This window comes from Ranitomeya imitator, chromosome 5 (genome assembly GCF_032444005.1).
Source record: "Ranitomeya imitator isolate aRanImi1 chromosome 5, aRanImi1.pri, whole genome shotgun sequence".
NCBI classification, from domain to species: Eukaryota; Metazoa; Chordata; class Amphibia; order Anura; family Dendrobatidae; genus Ranitomeya; species Ranitomeya imitator.
The window spans coordinates 262650910-262670310 of NC_091286.1; the positions used below are offsets into that span (position 1 = coordinate 262650910).

Sequence of the window (19401 nt, forward strand, 5' to 3'; positions counted from 1 at the left end):
GGTAATCAATACAAGGTCTCAGCGAACCATCCTTCTTGGCCACAAAAAAGAAACCCGCTCCCAATGGCGACGATGACGGGCGAATATGACCCTTCTCCAAAGACTCCTTCACGTAACTCCGCATAGCGGCATGCTCAGGTACAGCTAAATTAAACAGTCGACCCTTAGGAAACTTACTACCAGGAATCAAATCGATAGCACAATCACAATCCCTATGCGGAGGTAGGGCATTGGACTTGGGCTCATCGAATACATCCCGGTAATCAGACAAGAACTCTGGGACCTCAGAAGGGGTGGATGATGAGATAGACAGAAATGGAACATCACCATGTACCCCCTGACAACCCCAGCTGGACACAGACATAGATTTCCAATCTAATACTGGGTTATGGACTTGTAGCCATGGCAACCCCAACACAACCACATCATGCAGATTATGCAACACCAGAAAGCGAATATCCTCCTGGTGCGCAGGAGCCATGCACATGGTCAGCTGGGTCCAATACTGAGGCTTATTCTTGGCCAAAGGCGTAGCATCAATTCCTCTCAATGGAATAGGACACTGCAAGGGCTCCAAGACAAACCCACAGCGCCTAGCATACTCCAAGTCCATCAAATTCAGGGCAGCGCCTGAATCCACAAATGCCATGACAGAATAGGAAGACAAAGAGCAGATCAAAGTAACGGACAAAAGAAATTTCGACTGTACCGTACCAATGGTGGCAGACCTAGCGAACCGCTTAGTGCGCTTAGGACAATCGGAGATAGCATGAGTGGAATCACCACAGTAGAAACACAGCCCATTCTGACGTCTGTGTTCTTGCCTTTCAGCTCTGGTCAAAGTCCTATCGCACTGCATAGGCTCAGGTTTATGCTCAGATAATGCCGCCAAATGGTGCACAGATTTATGCTCGCGCAAGCGTCGACCGATCTGAATGGCCAAAGACATAGACTCATTCAGACCAGCAGGCATAGGAAATCCCACCATAACATCCTTAAGGGCTTCAGAGAGACCCTTTCTGAAAATAGCTGCCAGCGCACGTTCATTCCATTGAGTGAGCACGGACCACTTTCTAAACTTCTGACAATAAATCTCTATCTCATCCTGACCCTGACACAGAGCCAGCAAATTTTTCTCTGCCTGATCCACTGAATTAGGTTCGTTGTACAGCAATCCGAGCGCCAGAAAAAACGCATCAATATTACATAATGCAGGATCTCCTGGCGCAAGGGAAAATGCCCAGTCTTGAGGGTCGCCACGTAATAAAGAAATAATGATTTTAACTTGTTGAACTGGGTCACCAGAGGAGCGGGGTTTCAAAGCCAGAAACAGTTTACAATTATTTTTAAAATTCAAAAACTTAGCTCCATCTCCAGAAAATAACTCAGGAATAGGAATTTTAGGTTCTAACATAAAATTCTGAACCACTAAATCTTGAATGTTCTGTACTCTTATAGTGAGATTATCCATCAAAGAGGACAGACCCTGAATATCCATGTCCACACCTGTGTTCTGAACCACCCTGATGTAAAGGGGAAAAGAAAGACAGAACACAGTGCAAAGGAAAAAAAATGGTCTCAGAACTTCTCTTTTCCCTCTATTGAGAAGCATTAGTACTTTGGGCCTCCAGTACTGTTATGAACAGGTAACATAGTAACATAGTAACATAGTTAGTAAGGCCGAAAAAAGACATTTGTCCATCCAGTTCAGCCTATATTCCATTATAATAAATACCCAGATCTACGTCCTTCTACAGAACCTAATAATTGTATGATACAATATTGTTCTGCTCCAGGAAGACATCCAGGCCTCTCTTGAACCCCTCGACTGAGTTCGCCATCACCACCTCCTCAGGCAAGCAATTCCAGATTCTCACTGCCCTAACAGTAAAGAATCCTCTTCTATGTTGGTGGAAAAACCTTCTCTCCTCCAGACGCAAAGAATGCCCCCTTGTGCCCGTCACCTTCCTTGGTATAAACAGATCCTCAGCGAGATATTTGTATTGTCCCCTTATATACTTATACATGGTTATTAGATCGCCCCTCAGTCGTCTTTTTTCTAGACTAAATAATCCTAATTTCGCTAATCTATCTGGGTATTGTAGTTCTCCCATCCCCTTTATTAATTTTGTTGCCCTCCTTTGTACTCTCTCTAGTTCCATTATATCCTTCCTGAGCACCGGTGCCCAAAACTGGACACAGTACTCCATGTGCGGTCTAACTAGGGATTTGTACAGAGGCAGTATAATGCTCTCATCATGTGTATCCAGACCTCTTTTAATGCACCCCATGATCCCATGATAATTCAGAACCACAATGGACCTTGAAGTTCAGAGCACACAAGGTGACCTGACATTTACCAAAAACATAGGACAAGCTCTGAGACGTGGAAACTCTGCTGACCGCAATCCCTAATCCTAACACACCACACTAGAGGTAGCCGTGGATTGCGCCTAACGCTCCCTATGCAACTCGGCACAGCCTGAGAAACTAGCTAGCCCTGAAGATAGAAAAATAAGCCTACCTTGCCTCAGAGAAATTCCCCAAAGGAAAAGGCAGCCCCCCACATATAATGACTGTGAGTAAAGATGAAATACAAACACAGAGATGAAATAGATTTAGCAAAGTGAGGCCCGACTTACTGAATAGACCGAGGATAGGAAAGATAGCTTTGCGGTCAACACAATAACCTACAAACAACCACGCAGAGGGGCAAAAAGACCCTCCGCACCGACTAACGGTACGGAGGTGCTCCCTCTGCGTCTCAGAGCTTCCAGCAAGCAAGGAAAAACCAAAATAGCAAGCTGGACAGAAAATACAGCACACAAAAATAACACAAGCAGAACTTAGCTTATGCAGGATAGAGAGGCCACAGGAACGATCCAGGAGGAAGCAAGACCAATACTAGAACATTGACTGGAGGCCAGGATCAAAGCACCAGGTGGAGTTAAATAGAGCAGCACCTAATGACTTAACCTCATCACCTGAGGAAGGAAACTCAGAAGCCGCAGTACCACTCTCATCCACCAAAGGAAGCTTATAGACAGAACCAGCCGCAGTACCACTCACGACCACAGGAGGGAGCTTGGCCACAGAATTCATAACACTCGGCTTATTGTCCCTTCTGAGAGCCTGAGAACTGTAGCTCCGGTTTCGCCAGAGTCTGTGCCCCCGGGCAAGACTTTCGTGCCAGCTAACTTGCGACCGGAGGTTCTCTCTTGGGCTCACTCCTCCAGAGTCGGTGGGCATTTTGGGACCAAGAGGACATCTGAGCTTTTGGCGAGAACATACTGGTCGCCGCATATGGCCCTGGATGTCAGGGACTATATTCAGGCGTGTGTTTCCTGCGCCCAGAATCGGTCTCCTCGGCAACAGCCTGCTGGGTTGCTTTACCCTCTACCGGTGGCAGACAGGCCCTGAGAGATGGTCGGGATGGACTTTGTGGTGGGCTTACCCAAGTCGCGTGGCTGCTCCATTATTTGGGTTGTCACCGACCATTTCTCTAAGATGGTGCATTTGGTGCCGCTTCCTCGGTTACCTTCAGCACGGGCCTTGGTGGTGTTGTTCATTAAGCACGTTTTCCGATTGCATGGTATGCCTGATAAGATTGTCAGCGATCGGGGTCCCCAGTTCGCGTCTCGGTTTTGGAGAGAGCTCTGCCGTTTACTCAGCATAGAGTTAAACCTCTCCTCTGCATACCATCCCGAGACGAATGGGCTGGTGGAGAGAACCAACCAGACTCTGGTGACATATTTGCGTCATTTCATCTCTGCTAGGCAGGACAACTGGGCATCTTTGCTACCTTGGGCGGAATTTGCCTTGAACAACGCCGTAGCTGATTCCACTGGTCAGACTCCTTTTCTCCTTAATTACGGCCAGCATCCGCGTGTCCCTGTGCCCATGCCCGTGTCATCCACCGATTCTAGGGTGGCAGACTGGGCGGTGGAGGCACGTGACATCTGGGACCGCACACAGGATGCCATCCGGGCCTCCAAGGAGAGAATGAGGGTTTTGGCTGATACACACCGGTGCCCCGCTCCGGTCTTTGCTCCTGGCGACTTAGTGTGGCTCTCTGCCCGTAACATCAGGCTGCGAGTTGAGTCCACTAAGTTTGCTCCTCGCTACATTGGCCCGTTTAAGGTTCTGGAACAGGTCAACCCTGTGGTCTACCGTTTGGCTATTCCTCCACACCTTGGTATCACCGATACTTTTCACGTTTCCCTCTTAAAGCCCATTCGTTTATCCCGGTTTTCTGAGTCATCTGCTGGGACATCGGGTTCATCCATGGATGAGTTTGAGGTGAATGCTATTGTGGGGTGCAAGGTGGTACGTGGCAAGAAATTTTATCTGGTGGACTGGAAGGGTCACGGCCCAGAGGAAAGAACCTGGGAGCCTGTAGAGCACATTCGGGCTCCGCTGCTTATTGCAGCTTTTGAGCGTAGTGAGGCTCAAGGGGGGGCCCTAGGAGGGGGGGGGTAATGTTAGGAGTCGAGTTTCCTCTGCTGCACAGGAGGAATCTCGATCCGTGTCTGCTGCGGTCTCCCATTCTGCATCGGCCGCAGTGGGGTCTGCTCAGCGGAGGCGTCGCTCCCAGCGTCTTGCTGGGACTGATTCTGTGCAGAAGGTTACTACTGCCTTTTCTGGCTCTCCTGTTGTACCCTGCACTGATCTGCGGCGAGCAGGCTTCTCTGGGACTAAGTCCTTATTTTCACACACTGAGCATGCCCAGGGCAAGATCTCCCGTTGGAGATCAAGGGTCACATGCTCAGGTACTGCAGCACATTCCATTGGTCCTCCAGGAAGGTCCTGAAAGGGCAAAACTTCGGTAGTAGCTTCCTGTGCTGCAACTATATAAACTGCGCATGACCGCACGGCCATGCGCTAGTATTGTCTTGATAATATATGTGTGTGTTGTGAGTGAAAGTCGCTCTTTAAAATACCCTCCCTATTGGTTGACTGTTCGCGGAAGGTGTATGTTTGCTATCTAGCGCCCGACTTATCCAACAGCACGTTACACACATAACAGCGTCTAGTTGCTGTGACTGCCTGTACGGCGCCATGCGCTTCCTCTGCGCTTTCCTTACCCAAGCCTGGGTGGTTAGTGGCGTCCGTCAGTGCGGCACTGCATGCACTCTCGTGCCTTTATATACTATTTTAATAGTTTCCTTACACACCCAGTTGCGGTGTTGTGCCAGCAAGTGGTCTAATCGGACTTCAATCCTGTGTTGGGGTTGTGTTCGCTGACTTCTTACTCGCGCTCTATGTGCGGTACCGCGGTCCTGTGACTCAACAGGATCGCTTCCTTCACGCAGGGTGAAGTTAACCCGTGCGTGTATACTTATAGTACCGCCATATAGTCCGTCTTACTAGCAGCAGGGTTTTTACCTGCACGGTGGACCTCGGACTGCGAACGCACCTAGTTTCATATCATCTATACTTGGTGCGTTCCGCCAGTCCTTAACACTATATAATTGTCTAAGGTACTTCCGTCTGTCCTTCTGTCTGTAACGGTTATTCGTTCGCTGATTGGTCTCGGCAGCTGCCTGTTTTGGCTGCCGCGACCAATCAGCGACGCGCACAGTCCAGAAGAAAATGGCTGCTCCTTACTCCCTGCACTCACTGCCCGGCTCCCGCATACACCCCTCCAGTCTGCCCTCACACAGGGTTAATGGCAGCGGTAACGGACCACGTTATGCCGCGGTGTAATGCAGTCCGTTACCGCTGCTATTAACCCTGTGTGACCAAGTTTTTTACTATTGACACAGCCTATGCAGCGCCAATAGTAAAAAGATCGAATGTTAAGAATAATAAAAAAACTAAAAAATGATTATATACTCACCTACGCCGCCTTTCCGGCTCCTTGCGATGCAACCGGCACGTTCCGGTCGCACGGATGGTCTGGCAGAAGGACCTGCCATGACGTCACGGTCATGTGACCGCGACGTCATCACAAGTCCTGCGCGCCTGCGCGGAAAGAACCTGCCGTGACTTCACGGTCATGTGACCGCGACACGGTCACGTGACCGCGACGTCAGCACACCCTGGGACCGGAAGATGCCGACTGCACCCCACACAGGCGACAGTGCTACAACGTGCCTGCGGAAGGTGAGTATATGTTTATTTTTTATTTTTTTAACCTGTGTCATACATGGCTGGGCAATATACTACATAGCTGGGCAATATACTACATGGGCTGTGCAATATACTTTGTGGCTCTGCTGTATACTATGTCACTGGGCAATATACTACGTCACTGGGCAATATACAATGTAACTGGGCAATATACTACGTGACTGGGCAATATACTACGTGGCTGGGCAATATACTACGTGGCTGGGCAATATACTACGTGACTGGGCAATATACTACGTGGCTGGGCAATATACTACGTGACTGGGCAATATACTACGTGGCTGGGCAATATACTACGTGGCTGGGCAATATACTACGTGGCTGGGCAATATACTACGTGACTGGGCAATATACTACGTGGCTGGGCAATATACTACATGGCTGGGCAATATACTACGTGGACATACATATTCTAGAATACCCGCTGCGATAGAATCGGGCAACCATCTAGTATTTATATATATACTGTATATACTGACTGTGCAGGACACAATTTGTGTTTTGGGGAGTACTGAACCAACCTATATGGTGTTTTGCACTCAGCATTTTAGATTTATTTACACTGTATATTGATATAAACCTTTGTGTAACTTAAAAATTGATGGTCATGTATAGTTGTTACATCAGCAACGCATTAATATCTCTCTCTATGCACTAAGTATCAGTTACCCTCTAGACAGTCTTTTTAGGCATTTTTTTTTCTTATCAAGGAAGGGTAAGTTCACACTGGACATTTTTGCTGCATTTTTGTATGCTAATTTTGAGCTCCTTTTTATAGTACCAGCAAAGCCTATGAGATTTCAGAAATCTCATGCACACACGTTTTTTTTTTGCAAAAAATCTCCAATATTGCATTTAAAACGTAAAGCAACAGTGTGCTAAATATCCCCATGAATTTCCACCCATAGGGGTGGAGCCGCATATTTATGACTGTAATCAGCAGCCCCACGTGACCGCTCATACAGGAGAAGGTTCGGCGAGGGCAGGATGCTGCGAGGGAGCTGGGTGAGTATTTTATTAACAGCGAGGGGGGGGCATAGGGGGTGGGAGGGGGTGGGGACAGGGATCTTTATTTTAAACACGAAAAAAAAAAAAAGGAACGCTGCTGGAGGGAAGATATGAATGGCGGCTTCAGCACCAGATGCAGGGGACAGCGCTTATCTATAGCGCTGTCTCCTGTACGATCCGTGTGGTACCCAGTCGGCACATGGGCGGCACAAGTGTGCCGCTCGTGTGCCACACGGATGGCCTACGTGAGCTCACGGACACGGATAACTCCGGTACCGATTTTTCCGGTACCGGAATTATCTGGACGTGTGAGACTGGCCTGACATTGGTCTGCAGGCCACAACAGACAGAAATAGCCACACAGAATCGAAAATGAGGCAGAGAAGGTTAACCTCTGCATGACCAGACAGGGGAAAGAATAACAAAAAACAAACCCCCGCCTGGATCATGATAGTAAATAAAGTCACGGCCAGAATAAAGTCCTTTAATTGAAAAAATAACACAAACTCCTTTAATAATCTCAATTAAACCATACTTACGACCTCACCTAATTCCACTGAAGCCCTCGATATCCTGTAGTAAATCTAAAATAAAGAAACAACAATATACCATACCTGTCTGTCGTTCTGTCCCGTAAGCCATGTCTGGGGGATAATTAGTTTTCAACCTGGATGGTGCCAAGATGCGACCATCCAGGCTGAGAACCACTAGTGAATGAGATGCTGCAACCGCAGCCTCAGTGACTAGCGGTGACATCACTGAGGGTCCATTCCCAGCTGGGCTGAATTGCGGTGACCTTGGTGAGATCCCCGCTACTACCATGAGAAAGTCGCATGGTGCAGTCGAGTTCACTGGGAGAATCTCACCCAGAAAATTTCACTTTTTCAAGCCTTGAAAAAGCCTCAGTGTGAGCCGAACCGTTGTCATGCCATGTGGGTCTGAATAAAATCCCATTTTTTTCACTTAAAGTCTATGGAGTGCTATGTAATATATATATATACAGCTCTGGCAAAAAATTAAGAGACCACTGCAAATTGTTTAGTTTGTCTGATTTTTGTCTTTACAGGCATATTTTTGAGTAAAATGTAAATTGTTCTTTTAGTCTATAAACTTCTGACATGTCTCCAAATTTCCAGGCAATAAATTTTGTATTTTTTTTTCTGACAAAGAAAAATGGTCAAAATAAAAAAACAGTGCTTTGAGACCTCAAATAATGCAAAGAAAACAAGTTCATAATTATATATAAACAACAATACTAATGTTTTAACTGAGGATGAGTTCAGAAATCTATATTTTGTGGAATAACCATGATTTTTAATCACAGCTTTCATGCTTCTTGGCATGCTTTCCTCCAGTCTTTCACACTGCTTCTCACACAAAAAATTAAGCAGTTCCTTGATGGCTTGTGACTATCCATCATCCTCTTGATTACATTCCAGAGGTTTTCAATGGGGTTCAGGTCTGGAGATTGGGCTGCCCATGACAGGGTTTTGATGTGGTGGTCTCTTAACTCTTGCCAGAGCTGTATATGTGTGTGTGTGTGCGTGTGTGTATATATATATATATATATATATATATATATATATATATATATATATATATATATTGTATATACAGTAGGGAAAAAAAGTATTTAGTCAGCCACCAATTGGGCAAGTTCTCCCACTTAAAAAGATGAGAGAGGCCTCATCAACCAAAGTTCATCTCAATATTTTGTTATATATCCTTTGTTGGCAATAACAGAGGTCAAACGTTTTCTGTAAGTCTTCACAAGGTTGGCACACACTGTTGGTGGTATGTTGGCCCATTCCTCCATGCTGATCTCCTCTAGAGCAGTGATGTTTTGGGCTTGTCGCTGGGCAACACAGAGTTTGAACTCCCTCCAAATGTTTTCTATGAGGTTGAGATCTGGAGACTGCCTAGGCCACTCCAGGACCTTCATATGCTTCCTACAAAGCCATTCCTTCATTGCCCTGGCAGTGTTCTTGTGATCATTATCATGCTGAAAGACCTATCCACGCTTCATCTTCAATGCCCTTGCTGATGGAGGGAGGTTTGCACTCAAAATTTCACAATACATAGCCACATTCATTCCTTCATGTACATGGGTGAGTCGTCCTGGTCCCTTTGCAGAGAAACAGCCCCAAAGCATGATGTTGCTGCCTCCCATGCTTCACAGTAGGTGTGGTGTTCTTTGGATGCAACTTAGCATTCTGTCTCCTCCAAACACAATGAGTTTTGTTTCTACCAAACAGTTCCATATTGGTTTCATCAGACCATATGACATTCTCCCAATACTCTTCTGGATAATCCAAAAGCTTTCTAGCAAACTCCAGACGGGCCCAGATATGTACTGGCTGAAGCAGAGTGACACGTCTGGCACTGCAGGATCTGAGTCCCTGGCGACATAGTGTGTTACTGATGGTAGCCTTTGTTATGGTGGTCCCATCTCTGCAGGTCATTCACTAGTTTCCCCTGTGTGGTTCTAGGATTTTTGCTCTCCGTTCTTGTGATCATTTTGACCCCACGGGGTGAGATCTTGGGTGGAGCCCCAGATCGAGGGAGATTATCAGGGGGCTTGTAAGTCTTCTTTTTTCTTATTATTGCTCCCATAGTTGATTTCATCACACCAGGCTGCTTGCCTATTGCAGATTCAGTCTTCCCAGCCTGGTGCAGGGCTACAATTTTGTTTCTGGTGTCCTTCAACAGCTCTTTGGTCTTCACCATAGTGGAGTTTGGAGTGTGACTGTTTGAGGTTGTGCACAGTTGACTTTTATACTGATAACAAGTTCAAACAGGTACCATTACTACAGGTAATGAGTGGAGGACAGAGGAGCCCCTTGAAGAAGAAGTTACAGGTGTGTGAGAGCCAGAAATCTTGCATGATTTTAGGTGACCAAATGCTTATTTTCCACCATAATTTGCAAAATAAACCTTGCCATATCAGACAAGGTGATTTTCTGGATTTGTTTCCTTATTTTGACTCTCATAGTTGTGGTCTACCTATGATGTCAATTGCATGCCTCTCTTATCTTTTTCAGCGGAAGAACTTGCACAATTGGTGGCTGACTAAATATTTTTTTTACCCACTGTATATATACAGTATATATACAGTGTATATACATATACAGCTCTGGCAAAAATTAAGAGACAACCACATCAAAACCCTGTCATGGGCAGCCCAATCCCCAGGTCTGAACCCCATTGAAAACCTCTGGAATGTAATCAAGAGGATGATGGATAGTCACTCACAAGCCATCAAACAAAGAAGAATTGCTTAGATTTTTGCACAGGAAGCAGTGTGAAAGACTGGGGGAATGAATGCCAAGACGCATGAAAGCTGTGATTAAAAATCATTGTCATTCCACAAAATATTGATTTCTGAACTCTTCCTGAGTTAAAACATTAGTATTGTTTCTAAATGGTTATAAATTTCTTTGCATTATTTGAGGTCTGAAAGCACTGGCTTTTTTTTTTTTAATTTTGACCATTTCTCCTTTTTACTCAAAAATATACCTATAAAGAGAAAAATCAGACAAACTGAACATTTTGCAGTGGTCTCTTCATTTTTGCCAGAGCTGTATATATAGGGTGGGCCATTTATATACAGTAGATAGACCTGGGTAGGCCATGTATATGGATACACCTAAAGAAAATGGGAATGGTTGGTGATATTAACTTCCTGTTTATGGCATAGTAGTATATGGGAGGGGAAAACTTTTCATGATGGGTGGTGATCATGGTGGCCATTTTGAATTCAGCCATTTTGGATGCAATTTGATTTTTTTTCCAGTGGGAAGAGGGTCATGTGATACATCAAACTTATTGAGAATTTCTCAAGAAAAACAATGGTGTGCTTTGTTTTAAGGTAACTTTATTCTTTCATGAGTTGTTTACAAGTTTCTCTTTGTTTACAGCCATTGACATGTGCAGAGGTTAACGTGAGGAGCGGATAGAAATTGTGTTGATGTCTGGTGAATGCAATACCCGTGTCATTGCAGCAGATTTCAATGCAAGACACCCTACCCAAGAAAACTGTCAATATTCCCATTTTATTTAGGTGTATCCATATAAATGGCCCACCCAAAAAAGTTTGCCTCATCACTGAACATGTGAGGGTCCTGTTCCAATTTTTGTTTTGCCCATTCTGCAAATTCAGCGCCCCGATCTGGCATCAGTTGAATATCCTTTCGACGGATATTAGCTACTCACAAATGGCACCATTACAAAATCCAGCTGCTGCAGCATCTCAACGAGAATGACTCAGATCGCCACTCTGAATTTTCAGAATGGGCAGAATGAGCGACACATGAAATACTGGCTTTTCAAAGGATCTAGACGTATGGTTCTACAGGAAGTAGTTTTATTTTCTCTGGGGGCACTCAAGTTTATTAGCATGCAGAAAGAGACTCAAGTTATCCCCAAAACCGCATGAAAAACCCACCAAAACCGCAACAAAAATGCAAACAAAAATGCACCAAAAAATGCATAAAAAACATGCGTTTTTGCCGCAGCTTCTTCCCTGCCAAAAAAATCAGGTTTTGCTGCAGAAAAAAAATGCAGCAAAATGCCCAGTGTGAACTTACCCTTAAAAGATCATTTGTCGGCACACAATTGTAGAATTATAGAGTTGATAAGTTACAACTATTTTGAAAATAACAATACACTTTAATAAAGATTAATGTCCAGATGTATGTAATCTACATAGCTTAGGTATATTAATTCTATCCCTCCTAATATCTTCTTTGGTATTTTGGAAAAATGGACCACTTCTTTAATGTATAATTTTTGTCATGTATACCCTGATTTTTTTGAAAAATAAAGTATATTGATAGCATATATTGTGTATGTAATCATCTTCTGTAGGTTCAGAAAAGTGCCATCTTTCATACCTAGAGTAGACTGATGTCTTATTTTCACTGTCTGCATACTCTCGATAAATGTACAGAAATTTCCTGTTGCTAAAGACAAATCTATTTACATTATATAAAAACAGCATGAGGGGAGTGGAATGGCAAAGGGATACACGTGACTGGCTCAGAGTATATATTGCACCTCTCACTTCGCACCAGGCAGCACCCACCCTATTCAGCAAGCATGGAAACAGAAAATGTGCAAGCACATAAACCAGCAAAGACCAAATTACCCAGCTGCATTGCAACTAATAGACATTAACATCTAGTGCAAGCAAATGCTCGGTATAATTTGGAGAGTTAATTTGATGTAAAATGTGCTTATTCATGTGCAACAATGAAAGACAACTGGAGGGGAGATTAATCTTATATCTGTTCTAAAAAGAAATATGATATTCTCAGATCTTGAAACTTGGTTAACTGCTGTTCAAACTGTCCAAACCTCCCACGCATTACGTGTCTAACATTTAGGCTACGTTCCCAAGATGAGAAGTTGGTGCGTTTTTATGTTGCAGTTTTAGAAAAAAATGCAAGTACCCTTTTTTACTTAATAGGTACAAAAATGGTGCATAAAATCTGCAACATCAAAAACTCACCAAAAGTTCATCGTGGGAATGTAGCCTAAATCTTACATGGATCTCTGGAAATTGAGTCTTGGTGTAGAGCAAAATAGTTTCCAATAAAAAAAAAAATAAATTATGAAATTTAGAAAAAAAATGGAGAAGATGCAGCAGACTGTTTCTCTAAATGACCCCTATTAGTGTGCCAAACCCTTCAAGGCACTGCCAATCTGTCTCTTGCTGAAGACCTACAGTATAAAGCAGATGGCTTCAACTGTGACGGCACCATTTCTCCAAATGTTGACCTTTTGTCTTCCTTAAAAAAAAAAATTTGTACCTCTCAGCTGTTCATTATATGCTCCATTCCTTAAACAATTATAAAGCCCTTCACTGAAAATTCTCACACCACTATAACTTTAGGCCACTTAAAGGGAGTTCGTAAGCAAGCAAAATTGCAAAGTGTTTTTTAAAAACAAACCAATTTACTTCAGGTTAAAAATCCTCCCCATTCTCAAGAACAGAGGCATTTTTATTTCTATAATGTACAGTTCATTGCCTAAGTAACCGACCACCCTGCAATCCCACGCTGTCTAGTAACCTATATATGGTGCACAAGGCGTAAGCAGACTATATGCCCATTCAAGTGGACCAGATTGCGTGATCAGACTAGCCTTAGTGCGCCTGGGCTTCTCCCATGCTAGCGCAGCCTGGGAGGGAGCACAGTTCATACAAAAACACCAAGCAAGATCTAATATCAGATTAGATATTAGAAAAAACTTTTTGACAATGAGGGTGATCAATGAGTGGACCAGGCTGCCACGAGAGATGGCGAGTTCTCCTTCAATGGAAGTCTTCAAACAGAGGCTGGACAGATATCTGTCAGAGATGGTGGAGTGAATCGTGCATTGAGCAGGGGGTTGGACATGATGACCCTGGAGGTCTCTTACAACTCTTACATTTTATGATTCTAAGTCGCTGCTCCACTCTGCCAATCTTCAGGAGCGTACTGCCCCTGACCAAACATAGGACCAGTAGCGGTGTGCTCCTGAAGATACAACTTGAAAAGACTCTAACTTGCTACATTCTATTTGGACCTATTGTTAGTAAATGTTGACTTACCAAAATATATCTTTTCTGTTTCCTCCAAGTAGAAAAAATGATGTACTGGGTATCAAAGAACACAATCTGCTAAGTGGATGTAAAAACATAATATATACCAAAACCACCTAATTCACCAGAACACTCTAGAGCAAAGCCATCTGTTGACATGGAAGCAATGTGCACACATGCCCAGTATACAGTGTACTGCCAGTATATCTTCAGAGCACGGGAGGAGAAATGTAATGAATGTCACACACGCTGTACAACAAATAAATTGTTAATGCACCATTATTGTAATAGAAATTCTGCATCAAAATATTGAGACAGCATCAAAACCGACTGTCGCGTACCTGCCGCAAAAATCAATATCTGCTGGTTGTTTGGTAACACAAAAAACTAAGATCTGCATGTTAATGAGATGCAATAATAAATCAAAAGAATACCGACCTATTCGAACAATAGAAGTGGATCTTTACACCATTTTTCCGCTTTTCTTACAGTTTTACATTATATGTGAAACACTGCACATAGTGTGCCGTAGATTACTGATTCTAAATATGAACCATGCTCAAAACTTGCCCATTGACTTGAAAATGTAATAGATATGAAACGTCTACGGAGTAACAATTCAATACTCCCACCAAAACCTAAAAATACTGTATGGTGTTAGCAAAGCCAGAAATTAATATATATGGCATTATCAGAACCAGAAAAGCTGCATCCAATCTATGTACCATGTAAAAGCAATCATCGCAACACTTGTTAAATTCATGTAAATCCATTATTGTTAGCATGCCACATTTACCTGCTCTGGTCCCAGTTAGCAGCAAATAATACCAGTATCTTCCTGCCAAAGTGGTCAAGATTAGAGAGTACTCCTGGGAATCCATCCTTGAGCCCTTGTTTTATACCTGGATCAGTGGCCTTGAAGTTCTTGAACATATCCAGGTTTTGTTGTCTGTACTCAAAGTATTGGGCCAACAAGCGGAAGGCTTCAAAATGGTTAAATTTCCTTGCCCTCAAGAACCTCAAGATGAAGGCATCATCTGTCCTGAGGAAACCAATATCTGGTCGAGTAATAACCATGTCTCTTACCTCCTGGATATCCTGATGCAGGGTATTTGGGTTCTCATTCAGCTCTAATCGAGCCTTCTCCAGAGTCTCAGGAGACAGGCCAGCCTGTAAGTGAGTCATATTGACTGGGCAAGCACAGTTCTCCTTATGTTCCTGAGAGGCCCAGAATGCAAGTTGTGCCCAGCAAAAAAAAATGCACAACACAGCTTTGTATGAATAATTCAAACACAAGAAAAAATTGTATAAAGATCTCCTTTACAGCTCTGTAAAATCACTGAATCCTTGCTTTTTTCCCCAGCATTAGGAATGAAGCAATAGCAAATGTAAGCCCTTGTTGCTTTATCTTCCAGGCTGGAGGATAACAATTGAACAGATGAGTAGAGTGCCCCCAGGCGGCACTAACATTCAAAAGCATTGAGTATCCTCAGCATTTTGCCCATGATTTGTAAGTGTATTTATCCCAAACCAATAGCATCTCCTCTTCCTGATGAAATCTCTTTGGATCTGTGCATGCAGATATCCAATGTGCTCTGTTATCTTAGTGATTATGTACCATAAACCCTGACAGACACCCAGCAGGGGGGGTTTTGTGCATGTTCAATGGTTACATAAATCCCATCCTCTACAAATAGATGGCTGTACACATCTCATGGTATGAAGGATGCGCCCACCTGCAGTACCTGAGACAAGCCTTCTCCAGCAGAACATCAAGGAGGAGGCTGGAGGCTCCTGGACATGTGGATCACTGCAGCTGATCTGGATGACAGTCCCTTCCCATGCAATAGGGTTCTGTATAAGGGCTGGTCCAGTAGCTCCACTTCCTCCTTATTTGTCACACCACCTTGGATCATATGCTCCTGCTCCTCAGAAACCAGCTCCCATCACCAGTGACCAGCCTGCCTCCATAGCTTCTGCTCCTGGGCTGCAGCTGCTGTGGGCTGGATGGAAATGAGATGAGAGGTTGCCAGTCTGTTTTGTGCATTCAATCACTTGTGGTCCTGCTGCTGCTGGAAGCTGGGTGACGTCAGCCTTGGCCCAGCCAGTCCTATGCAGCTAGGAGCAGGATGCAGCATCCTCCCTGCTCTTATCTCCCCCCAACATGCCACTCACAATTCTTTGTTAGAGATCTCTATTGAATCCTGCACCTGCTGTCTTTTTCTTTGTGGTCCCACTCACTGAACAGCCCCTCCTTGCACTGTTTCAAGCCCACCATGAGGTTACAGCATGTGTGAAGACTCAGAGAACGACTTGCAAGATGCCCCTGGTATCTCGGAGAAATACATACAGTCGAGCCCAAAATATACAAACTCATTTTAGCTGTTCGCGATGCCTTTTCTTTCCCTGAATTGAAGAAATCTTGCAGCGTATCTCAATTTATAATTGCACACATTTGTAGGCTATGAAGATTGATGGTGAAATTGCATTAACTGCAAAGCTACAATCTCTTCATACCTCGTTATCGCAGCATTTTTTATGCTTGCATAAAAAATGGTAATTTCAATGCAATTTTACAAGATTATTATTATTAATTGCAAACTTTTTTTTTTAGAAACCCTATAGGGAAAAAAACACCATAAATAGCTTATGCTACATTTTGATGAAACAATGGACACAACAAATGAACCAAATATAAGCAACAATAGCTCATAAATGCATTTTTTATTTTTCTACTAACTTCCACCTAACATGTAACCAAAGTTTTTTTTTTTCGTTATTAGCAAAAAGCTAAAAAAAAAAAACCTGGAAGAAAGGGTACAAAAAGCATTGATTTTCTGAAAAATGTCTGTGAAGACGAAAACCACAAATGTAATTTGTATTAGCAACAGTGGCATTGCATCTCTATTACAGAGGTTGTCCACTGGTGTTAGTTTAGGTTCACATGACCGTATAAAAATAAATCTGATTTTTTTTTGCGCATGTATAGATTTGAATGGCCATTGGCCAAGACTAATCCAATTATCAGAAGAAACTAGTGCATACTATGATTTTTTCCACACAAATATTCAATCAAAGAAAAATAGCACTCGGACTGAAAATATGGTCATGTGAAAGCCGTGAGGACAGGTACACACAAGCGTACAAAAGATGGGTCACAGTTTCCTACAGAAAATTGGGATGATTTTTTTCTCCCTTGTCATCCCTGTGTAGTCTGTATACAATCTGTTTTTTACAGCAGCAGCTATTAATTATTTACAGTACCATTTACAGTTTCCCATGTTACAAAATTGCAATGTATCCATAAAAATCGGGTGCTATACTGTGGCTCCGTGTGGCATCCAATTTATTTTGCGCAGCCATAGACTTGAATACGTGTCTCATCTAATTTATGGATGAAATTAGAGCAAGTTGTGATTTTTTTTCACACACAGATTCTGTCAGAGAGAAAAACAAATTTGCCCTTCCTCATTGAATAGCAATATGTCATGGCACTGTTGCAGGATATTCTGGGGTTAGGGGCTCTTTCTCTGTCCTAAAACTAGGGCCATCCTAGTTATCCCTGTTGCCCCAATTACTTCTAAATCAGCAATTATCTGTCCCCTTTCCCACCCAGGGTAGTGGGGATATTTAGTGTATAAGAATACACAAACTAGACGAACAAGGGAAGACGTAAAGGGATAAATGAAAATACCAAACATACAAAAATACACTCATAAACAACAGAACAACAGAGTAGAACACCAGGAAGTAAAGGAAGGATAAAAACAAATATGGGAGGATAAGGATATGCACAACACTCCAAACACCTCATCAAACAACCAACACCTCCAACTCATGACCAAAGTAGTATGAAAATATGAATAAGAATGAATCACTGATTGCCAGAGGGGACTAAATATAGCAGAGGAGAGTGGCCAACACTGAACAGCTGAGCACATCAAAGCAGGAAAGCACCAGGAGCTCTCAACTGAACAGAATAACCCATGCGCTGCTTACAGAAACCTGCATGTTTAATAAGATGGTGAAGTGCTTCTAATGGAGTAACTGAAATCAGACACTGCTGTTTTCTGGCCTCTCTCTGTCACTGTAAACTATGGTCTGAGTGCTATATATGAAAAAAAAATGCACTGCACTGTTTTTCAATGAGGTAGGGCAGATGAGTGATTAACCAAAAATATGGTCATGTGAAGGAGCACTTATTCTAATGCCCTAATAATCGTATAGGTCATTATTACAGGTTCAGTGTGTTAGGAGTCGAGTTTCCTCTGCTGCACAGGTTGAATCTCGATCCGTCTCCGCTGCAGTCTCCCATTCTTCTCCAGTCGCAGTGGAGTCTGCTCAGCAGGGACGTTGATCCCAGCGTCTCGCTCAGTCTGACTCTGTGCAAAGAGTTACTGCTGCTTTTCCTGCTTCTGCCATTGAAGCCAGTGCTGGGCAGCGGCGAGTGGACGTTTCTGGATCTAAGTCCTGCTTTTCTCTGTCTGAGCATGTCCAGGGCAGGATCTCCCGTTGGAGATCGAGGGTCACATGCTCAGGTACTGCAGCACATCCCATTGGTCCTTTTGGCAGATCCTGAAAGGGCAAAACTGCTGTAGCTGTTTCCTGTGCTGCAGCTATATAAACTGCGCATGACCGCACGGCCATGCGCTAGTATTGTCTTGTAAATATGTGTGTGTGTTGTGAGTGAAAGTCACTCTTTAAATAACCCTCCCTATTGAATGTCTGTTCGCGGAAGGTGTATGTTTGCTGTCTAGCGCCTGACTTATCCAACAGCACGAAACACACATTACAGCTACCAGTTGCTGTGTCCGCCAGTACGGCGCTGTGCGCTTGCTCTGTGCTTTCCTGACCCAAGCCTGGGTGGTTAGTGGCGTCCGTCAGTGCGGCACCGCACGCACTCTTGTGCCTTAATATTATTATTTATGTTCCTCTGACACACCCAGTTGCGGTGTTGTGCCAGCAAGTGTCTAATCGGACTTCAATCCTGTGTAGGGGTTGAGTCCGCTGACTTCTTGCTCGCGCTTTATGTGCGGTACTGCGGTCCTGTGACGCAACAGGATCGCTTCCTTCACGCAGGGTGAAGTTAACCCATGTGTGTATGCTTAGTACCGCCATATAGTCCGTCTTACTAGCAGCAGGGTCTTTTACCTGCACGGTGGACCTCGGACTGCGAACGCACCTAATACCATAACATCTGATTCTTGGTGCGTTCCGCCAGTCCCTAACACAGTGGGAGTCAAATAACTGATCTACAGTGATGATCGAATAGTGAAATATTCGGATACGGGAAAATAGGCACAGATAATTTCTAATATCTGTGTATTCGTACCGAATAACAAATCCAATGCAAATCAATGGGAAAGCCGCAAACAGGTCTGGGGGCATAGGAAAAAAGCTGAAATGGACGGGAAAGAGCTAAAACTAAATTAAGAAGAAGCCTGCATGCCTTTCTGACTCACATATGGTATCTATGAATAATGTCGTCAGACTATTGCGCCGGTTTTATGGATTTTTAAAAAACAACCAAACCAACATTTTTTCTAAAGGAAAAATGCTGAGAAACTTTTTTTCTTTCAGAATTACATATATAGAACGCAAAATAAAAATCATCATCCCCCCAAAAAATGATATCTCACCTTTAGCATATATTCATAGGTAGCATTTTGGCTTTAGTT

At 43.6% G+C, this 19401-nt stretch overlaps 1 protein-coding gene across 1 annotated transcript in view; it reads right to left on the bottom strand.

The window, feature by feature from the left end:
* The window catches only part of CLVS2 (clavesin 2), a 131326-nt gene extending 115529 nt beyond the window's left edge, over positions 1–15797 (bottom strand). The window contains exon 1 of the mRNA XM_069726127.1: positions 14520–15797. Coding sequence (XP_069582228.1) covers positions 14520–14908 — 389 coding nt within the window. The 5' untranslated portion in view covers positions 14909–15797. The remainder of the gene's footprint in view (positions 1–14519) is intronic.
* Between the last annotated feature and the right edge of the window lie 3604 nt (positions 15798–19401).